Source organism: Pyrus communis, chromosome 6 (genome assembly GCF_041283825.1).
Source record: "Pyrus communis isolate YQ-2024b chromosome 6, ASM4128382v1, whole genome shotgun sequence".
Lineage (NCBI taxonomy): Eukaryota > Viridiplantae > Streptophyta > Magnoliopsida > Rosales > Rosaceae > Pyrus > Pyrus communis.
Window position 1 is genome coordinate 1,648,475 of NC_142570.1, and position 19,491 is coordinate 1,667,965.

At 37.2% G+C, this 19,491-nt stretch overlaps 4 protein-coding genes and 1 long non-coding RNA gene across 5 annotated transcripts; 4 read left to right on the top strand and 1 right to left on the bottom strand.

The window, feature by feature from the left end:
- Positions 1 to 607: 607 nt before the first annotated feature.
- Positions 608 to 2,047, top strand: LOC137710352 (uncharacterized). Its single transcript, XM_068449304.2, has one exon. It carries the CDS (start codon positions 1,029 to 1,031, stop codon positions 1,758 to 1,760), a length of 732 nt encoding a protein of 243 aa, XP_068305405.2. The 5' UTR covers positions 608 to 1,028; the 3' UTR covers positions 1,761 to 2,047.
- A 9,479-nt stretch (positions 2,048 to 11,526) lies between these two features.
- Positions 11,527 to 12,887, top strand: LOC137710350 (uncharacterized). Its single transcript, XM_068449302.2, has 2 exons — positions 11,527 to 12,052; positions 12,537 to 12,887. Exons 1-2 carry the CDS (start codon positions 11,630 to 11,632, stop codon positions 12,708 to 12,710), a joined length of 597 nt encoding a protein of 198 aa, XP_068305403.2. The 5' UTR covers positions 11,527 to 11,629; the 3' UTR covers positions 12,711 to 12,887.
- A 205-nt stretch (positions 12,888 to 13,092) lies between these two features.
- LOC137710351 (Bifunctional inhibitor/lipid-transfer protein/seed storage 2S albumin superfamily protein) lies at positions 13,093 to 14,309 on the bottom strand. The gene is made up of 3 exons (XM_088695327.1): positions 13,824 to 14,309; positions 13,587 to 13,688; positions 13,093 to 13,410 (listed from the first exon to the last, which is right to left on the bottom strand). The coding sequence occupies exons 1-3, from the start codon at positions 14,173 to 14,175 to the stop codon at positions 13,259 to 13,261; spliced, it is 606 nt and encodes a 201-aa protein (XP_088551453.1). The 5' UTR covers positions 14,176 to 14,309; the 3' UTR covers positions 13,093 to 13,258.
- Positions 14,310 to 15,304: 995 nt separating this feature from the next.
- On the top strand, positions 15,305 to 16,041 carry LOC148696093 (uncharacterized). The gene is made up of 2 exons (XR_015963310.1): positions 15,305 to 15,567; positions 15,659 to 16,041. It is a non-coding gene; the product is annotated as an uncharacterized LOC148696093 (long non-coding RNA).
- Positions 16,042 to 17,196: 1,155 nt separating this feature from the next.
- On the top strand, positions 17,197 to 18,295 carry LOC148696094 (heavy metal-associated isoprenylated plant protein 26-like). Its single transcript, XM_088696210.1, has 3 exons — positions 17,197 to 17,513; positions 17,611 to 17,692; positions 17,822 to 18,295. Exons 1-3 carry the CDS (start codon positions 17,502 to 17,504, stop codon positions 18,088 to 18,090), a joined length of 363 nt encoding a protein of 120 aa, XP_088552336.1. The 5' UTR covers positions 17,197 to 17,501; the 3' UTR covers positions 18,091 to 18,295.
- Positions 18,296 to 19,491: the final 1,196 nt, after the last annotated feature.

Consider the following 19,491-nt stretch of genomic DNA (forward strand, 5'->3'; position numbering starts at 1 on the left):
AATAATAAATAAGGATAACAACGTAATTTCACAAAACAAAATTGTTATGTTTTGTTTAAACCTCACCTACAGATAATTGTATCATCTCTAATTTTAAAAAAAATAAAAAACAAATCTCTCTCCCTCTCTTCCCACTCCATGTTTTTTCTCAATCTTTCACCCTCCTTCAATTTTAAAGACAAAAAATAAAAAATATCACACATGCTTTGTGTAAGCATATATTGGTTAGAGATTACAAAAGGGGTGTGATATCCACACAACCCTTTTTACTTTTTCACACACTCTTTTAATTTTCAGCTGTCAGATCGGATGAAATGAAGAAGATCAACGAACAGAAATTGACAAGGGGTATGTGAGAAGTAAAAAGGGATGTGTGGATAGCACACCACTTACAAAAAGTTGGCAAACATAAATAAATATTGACCAAAAACAAAATTTAAGAATTAAAGAAAAGTGACTTTCTTTATTTAAAAAAAAGTGAGAGACTTGCGTAAGGGGTTTCATTCCTACGCAATGCCCGCGCCTACCGGTTTTCTTCCATTATTAAATTTGAATACCAAATCCAAACCCTAAATTTCTCTCTCCATTATATATCCCCTTCCACAATTCAACTCTCTCACACCTTCCTCAAGTCTTCGAAATGCCATTTGCTTTTTGCACCCTCTTTCTCTTTTCTTGAGGTCCCCTAAGAATTTGCTAATTTTCTCTCCTTTTCTCATCCGCTATCCCATCTTTCTCTCTCTCCAACCATCTTTTTCCCATCTCCCAAGCAACTTTCTCTCTCTAGAAAAGACGTTAGCTAATATTTGCCTCCTTGTCCAACTATATATACCACCTCCCACCACTTCACTTATTGTACTTGCCCACCACCACTTTTCCCCCTAAAACCCTAATCCTTCTCTCTCAACCTTTTTTCCCTTGTGTGTGTCTCTCTCTCTAGAAAACACAATCCTAGATTTGGGCTTTGTTTGTTCCCCTTTAGAATCAAACCTAAAACCCACTTTTCTATTTTCTCATTGGTGTAGAAAATGGATGACACAAGCAACCACAATAGGAAGCGAGCCCGAGATGACTCGGACAACTCAGAAGCCAATAGCACCCAACCCGATACAAAACTCATCCGAGTCGACTCGAGCAACTCGGTTGCCAGCTCCCACGAGTCGGGCTCCACCGGAGATGAATCGAACAACTCGGATATTAACTCGGGCGAGTCATCGACTCAGACTCCCGACCGAGTTAACTCGGACGAGTTTGGTATGGGGTCGGCGGAGGTCAAGCTGATACAAGACGACCTACTTAACATCCTGGACGACTCGGACGCCGTCCCGGAGATTCAAGACCTTGACTCGGTGATTAAGAGCTTCGAGGAGGAGATACAAGTTCCGGCATTTCCCGCGTCCGAAGACACGTCGGCTTCAGGCGAGTCGACGCAACCAGAGCTTGGTTACCTTCTGGAAGCTTCGGACGACGAGCTTGGTCTCCCACCGACCAATGGAGCAAATGAGGAGGAAAAAATCGAGGCCGCTGATTTCACCGAGAGTGGTTTCGAGGCCTTTCGATTTGATGGCATGGTAGGGTTCGATAACGACATGATTCCAAGCTACGACTCGTTCGATTTCGGAATCGGTGGCGACTCTGAATTTATTAATGACAGTTATATTGGCGGGGAGGAGTACTTGGCGTTAGGCGGTTTGTTTGATTACTCCGGCGGCGGCGTTTCGGATGATTCGTGGCGGACCGAGTCGCTTTCCGCTTCGTAGAAACGTTTCGGGCGGCATGCCGAAGGGTTTTGGTTAAACCCCCGGCCCGCTGCATGCGTAAAATGGGTTTTGTTTCATTTTACGCGCTAGACATGCAGATGTTCATATGATATAGGTTGTAAAACTTGACAGAAAGCAAGGGAAATGGAAATTTTGTGGATTTGAACAAAACATGGTTATATTGTTTTACTTGTTTCTGTAAGATGTTACTTGGCACAAAGATATTCGTTCTAAATTTTTTATGCAGTTCATATATCAAAATATCTTTAATAGATATTCGTTCTAATTTTTTTTTTTATATTGTTTCATGTATCAAAATATCTTTAATAACTGTATGCACATAAGAATGCATAGACCTATATATTTGTAATAATTCTGATATTGTTTAGAAATTTATATATTAATTAGTGATTTGGATAGTATTCAACTGAGATTTTGAGAGGTTTTAATTAAACTCAAGAATATTAAAATTAGGATTTTAAGTGATTAGAGCGGGCATCCAATTAAGATTTTAAGTTGGTTTATTAAAATTCTTATAAAGTTTGATGTATTCACTTAGGATCCAAAAGAGTTTAAATAAAATATGATTTTAGCTCTTGAAACTCAAGTTTCTTTACATAAAACCCGACATAGTCTTTTTACTTGAATAAAACTTAATGACTAGGCTCTACATAAACAAATTCATTAATTTTGTTTGACTTTACACATTTTGCATTTTCCAGATGTCTAAAATACCCCTAATTACAATTTTAATGTAATACATTTAATTCTATGCAGATTTGAAGGGAGGGATTACTAGAAAAAAATGTATTAATGTTTAAATTCATTTCATATTAATATATCATAACAAATTGTATGTTAATGCTTCTAGCAAAAAATAAATAAATAAAACATTAATGTTATACTTTCCTTTATATTTCATAATTGTTTGGACATATGTGTTAGTAATAAAATTCCCAATATATGTAATAATACATGCAAAATAATTTACCTATAAAATAAAAAAAATTTATTTAATTCAATATTAATTTATCTACATTTGATATAATAAAATATAATTGCACATATATATTACTAAAATATACCCAATATATGTAATAATGCATGTAAAATGATTTACCTACAAAATAAAGGTATGTAAGTTGATTAAAAAATAATATATCTACTACTTTTTGTTTATGAATTTTAATTTACCTATTGTTTTTTTTGTACAAACATAATGTACCTACAATATATAATTCGTACTAAAACTAATATATATTTGCATATATATAGTAAAATGTGCCCTGTAATAATGCTTTTAAAAAAATTACCTACAAAATAAAGGAATGTAATTTGATTGAAAGGATAATATATGTACTACTTTTTGTGTATGAATTTCAATTTTTTTTTTTAAGAAACATAATGTACCTAGAATATAATTTACCTATTGTTTAATTCTTATAAGTAAATAATGCATTTATAATTTACCTATTTTTTATTCTAATAAAAATTTAATTTACTTATTGTCACATCCCGGGCTCGACTCCGCCATAGCACGATATTGTCTGCTTTGGGCCCCGACCACGCCTTCACGGTTTTGTTTCTAGGAACTCAGACGAGGACTTCCTAGTGGATCACCTATCCTGGGATTGCTCTCGCACGAACTCGCTTAACTTCTGAGTTCCAATGGAACCCGAAGCCAGTGAGCTCCCAAAAGGCCTCTTTCTAGGTAGAGATGGGAATATACATATAAGGCTTACCACTCCCCTAGGCGATGTGAGATGTTACAATCTACCCCTCTTAGGGGCCTGACGTCCTCGTCGGCACACTTCCGACTAGGGATTGGCTCTGATACCAAATTGTCACATCCCGGCCTGGGCCCCAACCACATCCCGGGCTCGACTCCGCCATAGCATGATATTGTTTGCTTTGGGCCTCGACCACGCCCTCATGATTTTGTTTCTGGGAACTCAGACGAGAACTTCCCAGTGGGTCACCCATCTTGGGATTGCTCTCGTGTGAACTCGCTTAACTTCGGAGTTCTGATGGAACCCGAAGCCAGTGAGCTCCCAAAAGGCCTCGTACTAGGTAGAGATGGGAATATACATATAAGGCTTACATGATCCACTTCCTTGGGCGATGTGGGATGTTACAAATTGTCACATCCTGGCCTGGGCCCCCACCACATCCCGAGCTCGACTCCGCTATAACATGATATTGTCCGCTTTGGACCCTGACCACGCCTTCACGGTTTTGTTTCTAGGAACTCAGACAAGAACTTCCCAGTGGGTCACCCATCCTGGGATTGCTTTCGCGCGAACTCGCTTAACTTCGGAGTTCCGATGGAACCCAAAGCCAGTGAGCTCCCAAAAGGCTTCGTGCTAAGTAGAGATGGGAATATAAATATAAGGCTTACATGATCCACTCCCCTGAGCGATATGGGATGTTACACTTATGCTTTACATATAAATATAGATATATTATTTTTGACACGTGTATATAATAACAAATCAAAATGGCTAATGCAGGTAATAATCTGTGTAAAATAATTTACCTACAAAATAAAAGAATATTAATTGATTCTTTTTATTTTATTTTATCAAACAATATTATTTGATGCAAAATAACTTATTATACAAAGGATCCTTTCTTTTCATACAAAAAATGTGCCTATAATTGTTTATGAATATGGGTATATATATTAATAATATTTATGAAACAAAAAAGGTAAATTTTCCATATGGGGTTAATTGCTAATCATAATTAGGGCGAGTAATAATATTTATTAACACTAGTATATGGGCACACAAAGTGTGTGAGAAATTTTTTTATTTTTGTTTTTAAAATAGAAGGAGAGAGGAAGAGAATGATAGAGAATGGAGTGGGAATGTTTTTTTTTTTTTAATTAGGGATATGTTAGGATTACATGTAGGTGAGATTTTGAAAAAAAAAACAATAAAATTTAGTTGTGTGAAATTACATTTCTTATTCATGTTCTGTTTTAATTAGAGAGTTGGATTTCATAGGATTTTGGTTGACAATGCGTGTTTTATTAATTAATAGAGATAATTAGGGTTTTGTGGCATAAGTTGTAAATATGTTGTAATAATTGGTTATATATTTATCTAGATTGTAGTCTATTTGAAATTTGGGTTTTATTTGAATGTTTAATATTAGTTGGGTTTTTGTTTGAAAATATGAGTTTCAAGGGTCTTTCTCTAAAGAACCCAAGGGTTTATAATATTTTATGTATACTCAATTAATAAAAAGTTGAGGAATTTGAGTAAATTTCTCCGCATTGTGTTTTCATATTCCACCTTAACTCTTGAGATTTTGAATGAGCTAAATTAAAATTTTACATAGAATCTCTACAAATCAAAACTCTATCAAAATCTATGAATTTATCAATCCATCAAAATCTCAATTGAACACACCTCCTAAATTAGTCTGTTATGACTTATTTTGAGTGAATCACGGCTGATTTTGTTTTCCCACGACTGTGAAAAATGTATTTTGAATTTTGTGGGGGTGTGATTCAAAAATAGGAGGGAAGGGATGGTGGGGTAGGTCCTTCGACGTGAAGAGCTTAATGGTTTTGCTATCGTTTTCATGACTTCTTTTTTCAAAGCACAACTAAAATGCTCATATCTTTGAACAGTGCAGATGAAGGTAGTAATGGAGGTCATTGATTATATTTCAATTCTCAAGAGGACACAGGTGTAGATTTAGCATTTCTTTTCCGACTAATCAGGTGATTTTCATACTCATAATTTACTTTTACAAGTGCAAGTTCGTATCACTTTTTTTTAGAACAAATATGATATTTATTAAAGATATCAAGAGTTCATACAAAGAGAATAAAATTGAAAATAAAAGTAAACTTCTGACCAAAAAACAAAAGTACAATCTTGTTGGGGCTTTTAACCAGACTCAGGGTAGAAAGAGGTCACCACTATAAACTTTGGAAATAAAAGTGACAAAGCAATGTTGGTTTTAGGGTTTTGTTTCCTTGCCAACTAGGCTAGGTTGGTTATATATATATATATGATATACTTTGTAACTCTAGAATAACAAGTCAAACACAATATAGCTTCTTCAGTTTGTAGTTTTTTCGGCTTTCTTTGTTTCTTCATTAATCAAATAATCTTTATAGTTTGTTCGTATGTTCGTTAGTGTAATATGATTTTAAACTAGCAGGACTATCCTCCAATAATATATCTGCTAATATGAAACACTATTTTTCTGAAACACGATAATGAAATACAAATTTCATATCTAATTGGTTGCTTGCCAACAAATCAAGGTAGAACAGAATCAAATGCGGGAATCAAAATGTGGTGGATTCTTACATCATTTTTATGGTGTTTTTTAAGTTTTTTCCATCCAAAATTAATTTGAATTCAATAGTGTAAGCTGTTGAGAGTGAATTTTATATCGGAAATTAAAAAAATCTCGCATGTGGTAATAGTAATTGGATTTATATGTAATGCTAATTGGTTTTATGGTGGAAACTCAACTCTCTTTATTAGCATAACAACAAAAAAAAAACAATCAGGATTAGTAAAAAGATTGAGAGTCATTCACAACCACTGATGAAGGATTCCTAACAAAGTTTAAGGATTAGGTAACCTTTTTAGAAATTGAATGGATTATGTGTTATACAAACACGAGGAAGGTAATCAAAAAAGGAAAAAGATGAGTTCTTATTTCATCACTTAGAAATTGTGTGAGATGAAATGATTTTGAATGAGAGAAAGAAGTGAGGTGACAAGGGAGGCCAACAACTTGGACAACACTCTTGGACCAACAACAACGCTTAACGAGTAGCAAACAACTCAACCTCGAATGCAGAACTAGTCCTTCCACTAAAGCCAGTTGCAGCTGCTAAGAGAACTCTTTCATGATCCTGCAGAACAACCCCAAGCCACGTCTCATCTCATGTTGAACCCAGGCACCATCAAAATTGCATTTAACCCAGCCAACACTGGGCTTACTCCACCGTTAGACAGGACGGTTGGATTTCTTCGAAGCCGACTTGTGTCATTTTTGATACTCCTGCAACCAACTCTCTGACCGGACCACCACTTCCTGTGGCGACAACCCTGCTTCATTCCACACCACATTATTCCTGCTTTTCCATAGCATCCAAATGATCATCAAATGTAGCTTAAAACCCGAGGAGGAAGATTGGATATAACCATTGCAGAAACTGTTGATCATCTCTATCGACAGATCGAAAACCCAGCCCTCCAAACCACGTAGCCTTAGCCAAACTACAATCTCTTAACACGTGTTCTGTCGATTCATCAAACGACCCACAAAGCACACAGAGTCTCTCCACAATCACTTTCTGTTTAAGAAGATTTAACTTTGTAGGAAGAGCATCCAAACATGCCCTTCATGTACAAATCTTTACTTTCCCTGGTACACAAGCATTCCACAGCTTCCTCCATAACCTGTCGCGGCCATCATCCAGCAAAGAAGCACAGATGCTCACACCATCCCCACCCTTAGATACAATATCCCTCGCAACATGATAAGCACTTCGCACCGAGAATTTCCCATGACGCTCGTAGTGCCAAACTCGTCTGTCTCCAACTGTCCGGAAGCTTAACGGAATATGTAGGATTCGCTCCATCTCTTCCTGAAAGAATAACTGTTGAAACAGCTCAACATTCCAATTCTGCGAATGTGACACTATAAGCTTGTCCACTGTAGCCTCCGTATCCCAATTCACTGGTGGATGACTTAGCACTTTAAAATATGAATCTTTCGGTAGCCAGTTATCATGCCAAATCTTGATATTCACCTCATCGCCCACTTGCCAACAATGCCCCTTAATTATCACATGCCTTGCAGCCGCAATACTCCTCCAGACATACGACCCATTGGCATTAACCAGAGCATTAAGAAACTCAGTATTTGGGAAGTACCACGCCTTAAACACATGATATGTGAGGGACTCAGGTTGGTGGGTAAACCTCCAAGCTTGTTTCGTCAATAGTGCTAGGTTGAAAGCATAAAAGTCCCTAAATCCCAACCCACTTTCAAATTTAGGCTTACACAGTTGTCTCTAGTTGAGCTAATTGATTTTCCTCTTACCCAGATCAGCACTCCATCAAAATCGTGCAATTATTACATTCAGTTCTTCATAGAACGATTTGGGAAGAACAAAGCATTGCATAGAATACATAGGGACATTTAGTTGTCTCTAGTTGAGCCAATCGATTTTCCTCTTACCCAGATCAGCACTCCACCAAAATCGTGCAATCATTACATTTAGTTCTTCATAGAACGATTTGGGAAGAACAAAGCATTGCATAGAATACATAGGGAGTGCTTGAACCACTGTCTTTACAAGCTTCTCTCGACATGCACATCTCAACAAGCCCCCACGCCAACTTTGAAGTTTCTTCCAAAACTTATCCTTAACATACGAAAAAGCTTCATTATTTGACTTTTTATAAGGACTGGTAAACCCAAATACCCATTGTGAAATCCATTATCTTCACTCCCAAACAATTAGCAATGAGGTTTGGCGACACACCTTAATACCCTTCAAAACGCCATCAGCTTCTGCCGTCGTGAGGAGAGCCGATACACCTTCGACACACATAACAAATAAATAGGGGGAAAGTGGATCCCCTTTTCAAACTCCCCTACCAGGTTACACATACCCAACTGGATCACCATTCAGCTTGAAAGAATAGATCACGGTAAACATACATATCTTTATCGTATGGATCCATCTTAAAGAGAAACCCATGCGCCTCATTATAGCCTCCAAAAAACTTCAATCTAGTCTATCACACGCCTTGCTAATATCCAGTTTCAAAGCCATGAGCCCATTCAACCTTGAAGCCCTTTTATGCATGTAGTGAGCAACCTCCGCTGCTACTAAATAATTATTTGAAATCAACCTTCCTGGAATGAAAGCACTATGAGTAGATGAAATGATAAGAGGGAGAATAGTCTTCAATCTATTCGCTAAAACTTTCGCCAAAATTCTATACAACACATTAGAGAGGCTACTAGGACGTAACTGAGACATCTTAGTTGCTTCCTTGACTTTGGGAATCAGAGTAATGTGTGTCTAATTGATTTTGCGAAAGATATGCTCCCATGACACCATTTCTCGAATGCCATTACAAACATCAGCCCCTACAGTCGCCTAATGCTTTTGATAGAAACCAGGTGACATACCATCAGGACCAGGAGCCTTAGTGTGATGCATTTGAAAAACAACACATTTCACCTCCTTATCCGTGATAGGCCTCCCAAGTTCAGAATTCATCTATTCCGTAATCGACGGTGCAACATTGCATAGAATATCTTCAAAATCAACAACCTCATTAGACTTGAATAATGTGGTAAAATAATTAACCACCACACGTTCCATACCCCATCGGTCCTCATGCCACAAACCCTTGTCATCCAACAGCCCATGTAGCCAATTTTGCTTTTGTCTTCTATTAGCTTTCTGGTGGAAGTACATAGTGTTGCGATCATCGAGCCTGACTCAATTCTCCTTCGCCCTTTGGCGCCAAAATAATTCCTCTTGTTCAAGCAGAAATTCAACCTTCCAATAAGGGATTTCTTTTATTCAATAAACTTTACCGTGAAAGGATGACCCAACAGACTGGTAAACTTGTCTTTAGCTTCCCTAATTTCTCGTGGCCTTGTCCTGGCATTACTACAAGCCCAATTTGTCAACATCATCCTTGTTGCTTTAATTTTCTCTGTAACCTGAAATATTGGCGAGCCCTCCACATTTAAATCCTACCCATTTTTGACCACCTCAGCACAACCCTCGTGCATGTTCCAAGCCTCCTCGTACCAAAAAAGTCTCTTCCCTTGGTTAATATTACTTCTGCACGGAGGTTCCCAAGCCCCCGGCAGTTCCAACTCAAGCAACTTATTTATTCCGGCATGGTTGATCTTTGTCAACCTCCGCCAATAAAATAATAGACTCCACCTTATCCATGAGTTTCCTACGTCATCTGGGAGGGGCCTCAAGCTCCTGACCTTCCCTTTGAAGACGTTTTCCAAGCTTTGGTAATGGCGACCTAAGCTTATCTTAGGGAATGGATAGCAAGCTACCCATTAGAAAACCACCATTTCTGTGATGTCTACGTGATTTCTTCCTTCCTTTCTGTTGGAGCTGCTCAATAATAGGCATTAGATTGAAAGGATTCGAGCCCAGTTCAAAAGTCCCAACCTTAGAAAAACCCGAAGCGTCTGCCAACTGGTTATGGTTCACACTGTGGTCCATAGGGGCAGATTGCTAACTCGGCCCTGATTGGGAGAAAAGTCGAGGCCCACAAAGTTCCAACCCACTATTGGCCACACCCGGGGAGGGGGGACCCATAGCTTAATTGAGGCTTATGATTAGGGGAAACGTCCTCACCAACTGGCACAACATTCAAATCAAACCCAAAAAATCGTAAACCTCCATAACTAGAAGACCTTAGTCGTCTTGAGAAGAGAGCCTTCATTATCATCAATCACCACTATTCACTGCTTCTCTATGGTCAGCGCCAACCGCGCTGCAAAGTTCTCTACCATGTCGTCCATGAACCTTTGGACGACTCGCCAACTACGATTGACTGCCCACCAAAACTGGTCTCCAACAAGCTGGACAAGCCGGACTAACATCCAATGGGACACAAGATCCGTAAACACCACAAATTCCAAAGGTTTAACTTGACTTCAACGCTACCGCCGGACTCTGACTTGCCGTAGCTCTCCTAGTGATACTTAGGAAACCCTAAGAAGCCCTATAGAGCATTTCCTATTTATTTTGATCCAATCCAATTATAAGTTTAGGGTTTAGCAATATATAAATACACAAATTAAGGAGATTTACTTCCTATAAGCAAAAAATAAATTTAATTACATCCTAATTTATTTCAGTCTTCCACATTTTATTGTGTAATTACAGTAATCAAACCTTAAACCTAACTTACAGGCCGCTTCACCATTTTGGATCACCACAAAGACTTGTTCGATTTCTTTATCGTTAATAAGAGCTAGAAAAGTTATTAGAATTACAGGCTTAGTGTAATTTTCTTTTCATTTGTAAAGTGAGAATTTTTAAGTTTGATTTTCATAAGAATCGACTTTGATATTAAATTATTATGACCGACTTATTGTGCGACTTTAATACAAATCTCATACCGTTTAATATAAAATGTTGTTGCATAATCCCTCACTTCCTAATGTAAAATATCGTTGAATAAAAAACAAATATGGCTTCTTTTTTTTTTTTTTTTTTTTTTTTTAATCTAAAATGGTCCATGAGATTGACATAATTCTTTATTTTGGTACATGACAATAAAAATTGGTAGAAGTGGTCTCTAAATTTGTCCACTATAAATCATTTTGGTCATTTCCTGAAAAATTTGCCAATACCCTCGCTATATTGTCACATGAACGATCACGTGAGCACATTTATAAGGGTATTTTTGTCAAACTAACCCCTCCACTTAACGAGGATATTGACAGATTTTCACGGAACGACCAAAATTATTTATGGTAGACAAACTCAAAGACCACTTCTATCGATTTTTATTATTACGGACCAAATTGAGGAGATGTCAATTTTAGGACCACTTTGGCAAGCCAAATCAAATTAAGTATGAGAAAATAAACAATACACCACATCACTGCTTGGGCTCATAAGATGGAACAATAGTTTACTAACTGGACCAAAGTGGACGGACCGGATGATCCAATATGGAAAACAAATCTGGTCAAGTTTATAGAAAAACATCCATTATCATCTTCCCACGCTCATTATCTCATCCACACACGCTGAAGAGATATTTGGACTCTGATCATTTAGCTTTGAGCTGCTAAGAGCACAGGGATTCTCACTCTCCTCCCTCATGGCTCTAGCCATGGCCAACAGTGGAAGTTCCACCGGCGGAGCTAGAGTCCTTTACAGCAGCTCCACCACCAGACAGTATCCCTACACCAACCTCTCCTCACAATGCCAGCTCCTCTTCCCTCCCTCCTCCAGAAGAGCCCTTCACGTGGTGGCAGCCAAGAGATTCACGTCCAGAACTGGAAGGACCGACGGCAAGAACAGGAGGAGCAACATAACCACCAGAGACCAAGAACAAGACATGATGGGGTCGCAACGAACGGCTGAGATTGAAAACGTCGGTGGTGGGGCTGTGGGAAACGTTGATGATGGGTATTTCTTGCCTAAGCTTCCCGGGGATGAGCCTTGCTTTTGGGAAGGTGAAAAATGGGACTGGCTTGGATTCTTTGTGGAGTACTTGTGGGCTTTTGGTATTGGCTTTGCGGTTCGTTCACTACTACTCTTTGTTAATTCGTTCATCAATTTTTGTCCTTAATTTAATGTTGGGTGTTTATGTTCAATGACTTGTATGTAACAAATCGATGATTTCAAAATAATTTAGATTTTATTAATGAACCGTCTATTTATATGGTACTTATGAATCAACTAAGCAATTACCAATTTGATTGATTATTTTGCTAGAATGATCCTTAAATAATGAATAAAAACAAATAGATCCAATTATAATTGTGTACCACGAAAGTTCGTTAATCACAACTTGATAGACACTAGTTAAGGGTGCACTTCTTTGTCGATATATACACTGCAATGCGGATAAGTTAAAATACATAACAATGCATGATTAGATTAAAATACCGTAGTTGTGGCATTCCTTGTGTACGTAAATTTCCCGCCCACTTACGTTCTTTACAAATTGAACGCTAATGTTTGACCCCCGTCCGTTTGTTTGTTTTTGTTTTTGCCTGCAGCTTATTGCTTGTTTAGTTGCTGCTACTTCTTACAATGAAGGAGCAACTGATTTCAAGGAGACTCCAGTCTACAAAGATTCGTTCCAGTCTCGGGAGTTTTTGGAAGAACCGGAGGCATCCAACCCGGATGTCTTCGAATCCAACCCAACCGAAGTGGCTCCTAGTTTGGAATAGTTTCTCAATGAAATACGTGATACAATCCTAGGCAAACAAACATTCTGTCGTAGTTAAATATCTCTGTTTGTAAGGTGACTTTCCACATCTAAACATCTTTTTTTCTTTCTTTCTGAATTGTATTTTATGATCTTGTACGATGTTTATCAAATTGTCAGAGATAGCATTGTTTGTGGATGTATCTGTTTGAAGTAGAGAAAACTTGTGTGTTACCGGGTGTATACACATGTGTCTACATCTCTCATCACACACGGGTGTATACTTCTGATAACAGGGCATAATCTCTGCTCACTGTAGGCCGGTCTATCATCTCTGGTTTGCACCATCGAAAAACAGTTCCACAACACTTAAACAAAACCTAAGTAAGCTGAGATCCCATATATAATTTGACAGTCACCACTGTTTTTATTCAAATCAATAGAAGTTCGATGCTATCTAAATAAAACCGTAATGAAATAAACTCTCGGTCCTAAGTTATAAGTAAAATCTCTAAACACAACATAAAAAACCATCCAGATATTAATATGGTGGTATAAATATGATCATGTTTAAAATGGAACGCCTGCCACTGGAAAACCTGCCACAGCGAAAGCCACTGCAAGATAACTTCCCATCTTCAATTTGGTCCCAGCATTTGCAGTTCTGCTAAACCCTAACCCCATCGTTTTGGGTATTGGTGCAGTTTGAGGCATTGGAGTGGCTGAAATCCCAAAAAAAAATACCAAGCCCGAATTCAAGAACTTAGAGGGGATAGTAAAAAGACTAAAATAAGCGAACTCAAATTACGTTTAGATTGTTATTTAATTTTTGAGGCATTATATATTTTGTAAAATTAGAGGGATTGCACAAGAGTTAGACATTTTTATTTTTTCCTACCAGCAATTGTAGAATTAGCAGCAGATGAGTTGGTGTTTTTCCCCAGAGGGGGATCTTGAGAACTAGGTGAACTAGAAGGCACAAGTACAGGTATCCCTGCACCTGCAGCAAAAAGTTCGAAAAAAGATTAGAATAATATGAATTCATGTAAGATTATGTAATGACACAGAACAGTGAACAGAGCTGGACTCAGAATCGTAAAAAAAAACCCTATTTTTCTTCAAAATCAGAAATTACCCGAACAAGTAGAGATGTTGACTTGAAGGCTACAAACAACGGGAAGCTGGAGAGCACGAGTGGTGTTGATAGGGAATGTGCTCACGGTAGTATCGTTGAGGAAAAGGCAAAGGCACTCTGGCTGCTGGCTGTAGAGCAGCTTGAGGTTGTCACAGCATGATTGTACGGGCGACATGCCAATGCCTTGCACGAACGGCACACATGGGGCCAGTGGAAGAAGCTGCGTGGTGCATTGAGCAATGGTAGGGTTTTGTGAGAGGACAGGTGGCGGAAGGGAAACGAGAAAGAGGAGTAGAGTCAGAGAGGAAATGGAGAAAGGATCTTGAAGCAGAGAGCTGTTAGGGGAAGCCATTGTTGTGTTCTCATGTAGAAGAGTTTAAAAATGACCAAATAAGGTGTAAATTAAATAGACGAATTCTGCATGTTTTGAATGTGATGAGTTTCTTCTGCATGTATGGTGTGTGTTATTCTCTGCATGCATTTCTTGCTGTCTTTTGAGCATCTGTTGCTACATGCACTTCTTGCTCTATTTCCCCAAGGTGCAAACTGACATGTACATTCAACTTCAAAGATTAACGAAAAGAAACTGTTATTGGCATGTCAACAATGTCATTTCGCACTCCTAAGAAAAAATTACGCATCGAAAAGTGCATGATCACCTTGTTGAAGTGCCAATAATAGTTCCCTAATAAATTTTGTAAATTGACCTCAAAATTTTGCTTGTCTTTGCAAGCAACTATTTCACAACTCCAGATGATATAAAACAAACAATTCGATCAATTAAGAATTTGGTACTTTTCAATAACTTAGTAGGGTTAGGGTTTAGGTCGATTGCAAAGTGCTGAAGTTTCGAGAGATTGGTCATGTGAACAATACTGAAATTCGAGTCCTCCAAGGATATGAATTTTGATTTTATCTCCTTGTTTAAAGAATGTAATCCAATTTCAAATAAGGGAGCTAGCTAGAAGGATCACTATCCAAAATAATCAAGCACAAAAAGAAAATCATTTGCGCAGTTAATATGATTTAATTGTTCTACCTAGAAATTAAAAACTTCACTTTCTTCCCCACGTACGTTCTCCATGTAAATACTGGATAAAACGAATTTCTCCAACATAAAGGTGATTGCAGTGAAATCAATACAGTCGGACCACTACTGTTTCATGATTCTGATTTTCCACTTACAATTTTCCACGATAACTACTACAAGGAAAGGAAATATGAGCAAGAAATATTTAAGGCCATCAATGGACTCACCATTTTTGTCAACTTCAAAATGAATTCCTGTCAATTTCCTCTGCTGTTACGCAAAATTTTGCGTCTTGCTGTCCTAAAGCTTATGCAGCTCAAAATCATACAGATAAGAATTTTCAATCAAATATCTGATTCGATTAATTGGTAGGTGAACCGAAGCTAAGCAGATTTAATTAACGCGGTTAGCTAATTAGCTGCTATATATATATATATCACTATTCTATATGTGGTGATGGTATAATGGTTTATTATGGCTTATCATTTCCTGTGCTGATAGATCAACAAAGCAAAGTCATGTCTCCAACTTCATGGGTTAAGAAGAAGTTTGTTCCAATGAAATTCCACAAGAAGGCCAGTAAAAGCCGGCTACTTCCTCCAACCGGCTCTTCTGCTAGAACCAGTCTAGAGATGCAGGCAGTGGTTATAGGTGCTGATTTTCGATGCAGCAAGTGTCGAAAGAGCACATCCCAGGTGATATCGGATGTTGATGGTAAGAGTTCTTTAAAACCTTTAAAATGATCTGCCACTCAATCAAAAAAACTTCTAATGTACTCGTTGATGAGGTTTTGCATTTCTTGCAGATGTGGATTCCATGGCAGTACATCTTTTGGATAAGAAGGTTACACTCACTTGTAAACCAGTCCGTAAAGGATCTCTAAGAAAAATCTCGGCCTTCTGCGGAAAACTGTCTCACAGAGCGTTAAGGACTGCGAGGCTTTATACGCGTCACTGATTCCGCCAAAAAATCGTTTCTGCTAACGAATTGCCCTATGCATGTAAAAATTCCAAGTATTTGTGTTTCCTAAACCCTTAAGTTATGATCATTATCTGTGATGTTGGGTGAGGTGGTGTTACAATAAAAATATCCTTGGGTCTATCCTAAATAAAGAGACACATGTAAAGCAGGTCTCCGATCACACCATTTCTTAATCCTAAATGGTATGCAACTGTTGGGGCTTAAAAAGACTTCACTACTTTGAAGGTGTTTATCTTACAAAAAAGAATGTGAATGTAATGCAGTGAAATTGATAGACAAAAAAAAAGAAAAAAAAAAAACACTCAAAATATTATTCAAAATTTTTATTTTACACTTCTTCGCTCTTTTTCTCACTTCTTGCACTCTTACATAGCAATACACACACACACACACCTATTTATAGGTGTGGTTTTGCCGACTTTCCTTGGTGCACCGACTTGAGTATTGCTTAACAACCACACAAATTGCTAGCTTTGGTCTTTCTAGAAAAGACTACATTAGATATAGTTTAGATATTTCTAGATGGCTTAACAGACTAGGGCTTTGCCGGATATATTTTGATATGCATGCATTCCACCGACATGCTCTTGCTAGAATTATCTAGCATTTGAATCATCCATTGTGCTTGTGTTGCCTTTTCAACATGGGCTGGACCTGGCTCAAGATAAGATTACAATTCAACAGTAACAACGTAGGATTTATATGTAAATATGGTACTTATTAAAAATAAGCTCGAATACGGCTTCTCATAATTAGAATATGTATATATTTTTGATCTGGTTTGGTATGAAATGAACTTATAATCATAGAACTGACTCGATCATCAGATAAAATTTTATAAATCATAAGTTCATAATATATGTTGGCGATTTCCATTTTGGATGGAACAAATTAAACTACTGATTCTTCGATTCCAGTTATTAATAGGTTCCCTACAAGCAGCCTAGAAATTTTTAACATAAAATTAGATATAAACTCAAAAGCATCATGATATACATTGAAGATGACTAGTAAATCAAATATGATTTGTGTAAAACAAGCCTATACAGCCATTTCTTATATTGGCTGTTCCTTAATTCCAAAGGCAAGATTAGAGAGATAAATAATACAAAAGAGAGAATTTTGAAATCCCAAAAGGAACCATTAATTAGAGTCAGTCAACTAAACTTTCCACATTCACCAGGATTAAAGCATTTACCATGAATTTGGAAAGAGAAAAAAGGTGTATTCAGAAAGGTGATGCTTTTCTATTGGCATATATATAGTTATATGCGCTTCTGAAAGCAAGAAAGTTATTATGCTCTATAAGCTTTAGTGCACACGGGAAGTAAAAAAAGTTCAAAAAAACAATGCAAACATGTCAAGAATATAATGGAAAAATCTAGCCACATTGCCAGCGGATACATACATACATATATATATATATGTGTGTGTGTGTGTGTGTGTATCTTTACTGGGTGGAAGAATCAGATCCCAAGATGAACAGTCCATGAATTAATGAATCAACAGAATCAATGTAACCAGCTCATGACACTCTCCATTCATCCTTTTTGGTTTTCTATAATATCACATTGCATCATTGCCTTTAATATCACCATTTTTTGTCGTCCATTCGAGAGATTTGGATTCTGCAGCAATAGTACACATCTCTCTCTCATTACGATTTCATGGCAGACAAGGTCTGCTTCAATTGACATTTTTTTGGGGTCAGGAATTTCATTAGTTTCTAATCTTAGTTATCTTCTGTATGATCTGATATTGATTATGCATGTCCAGTTCTGCTACATGCTGATGAGAATCCATATGGACTGCAATGGTTGTTACAGAAAAGTAAGGAGAGCAATTCTCGATATTCGAGGTGAGAACACTCTAATCTCTAAACTCTTAGCTAGCTAGTAAAGTTGGCTAGAGCAATCTTCTCCTTGCCGGCAGTTTAGATTAGATTGTAAACTCTAAATTTGTTTGTTCATGATTTTGTTATGCATAGAGTTGGAGACTCATTCGATAGAGAAGAAGGAGTGCAGGGTGAGCGTCTGCGGCAGATTTATACCGCAGGACGTAGCGATCAAGATAAGGAAGAAGACAAATCGCAGAGTTGAGATACTCGATATACAAGAGCTTATGAGCAGTAACACCAATGATCAAGAACACCTTCAAGATCAGACGCCACATACGCCTTTGATCAGTTCTTGGAATAATGTCGTCTCGTACCCTAACCAAGTTGAAACTTTTTGTACAGAATCACACCACCATTAGACTTGAGTCGCCTGATTATTATTAATTTGCGCATTTAAAACTACTGTAACCATCTTTCTATCTTTCTTTACAGAGTTGGAGTATGCGGGATAACTTGTATTACCTTAAGTTTAATATGAGGTTAGAGAGACTGGTCAAGTTTGGTATACAATATTTATATCCAGTATTTTATTAAGAGACTTAGGTATTTTACTTTGAGGCCAAACTACGTTTTATAATCCCCGTAATTTCATTTGATCTTCGACTTAACGATTCATAGTTTTGACATAAGGGGAGTCTTGCAGTTTGTTTAAGATTTCAACTTAAGAGAATCCATTCAATTAACAAAATGAAACTGACGTTTTTGTTAGAATATTTTTTTTTTTGAAATATCATACGAACTTATACACATTTTTTTCAATTTTTCATACAAACTAATATTTTAAGAAACTTGTCATATCAATATTCTAAAATTAAGAATTTGTCATCTCACGCTAACTCCATTAAGTTTTTCATTAAAAAAAAAAAATTTCAGAGTTGTTTCGGACTTTTGACCTCATTTTTGCAAATTCTTTTTATTTTTATTTTTATACAAAAGTATATGTACACAAAGGGTGGGAAAATAAATTGAGGGTGGGAGAATAAATTCAGTCTGAGCTTTTGACCTTTTCAAAATTTCTGTACTTCTCTTTAGTACAAACCTAAAAACTTTGGCTAGTAAAATCAACATGTCAAGTTTGTTTTAAAAACTTATGATGAGCTACTAAAAAATTATATTAGGTTCACTGATAAGGGGTTTAAAATCCCCATTCAATTGTAACCCTAGTACAATCCCCAATTCGATTTCTGATTTCAGTTTATGGTGTCAATGCTCATGATATTTTATTTTGATTTCTACATGATCTACTAGCTTAGAATCAGAGAGATTTTTCAATGGTACCTGAAACACAAGACGGGATACCAAATGCCAATATATAATTAGAGGAACATTTGTAATTTTTTTCCTCTAATTGTATGATAAAATGCGGTGTTCTCCCATATCTTGACATACTAGAAAATGTGGCTTTTTTTGAAAAAGAAGTGATATAGTAGATTTCATTTCATCATAAATTGCATTACAAAGGTTGATCCATCTCTAAGCATAGAGCTACACACAGTCCTTAACAAGTATATCAGTTAAGATATTAGGTGGGGAACCGGTCCATTCACAACTTTGCATCAAAGATGGGCCAACTTTTGCAAGGCGATGAGCAACAGGGTTTGCGTTTCGACGAATGTGGGTGATATTTGCTTCAGTGATTGTGTTGAGTAGAGCTTTGCAATCCTCCACAACTTGTCCGATGGGTGACAAATTGAGGGTAGGATCCCTTAGCGCCTCTACAATCTGAAGTGAGTCTGTTTCAATAAAAAGGAATTGATAAC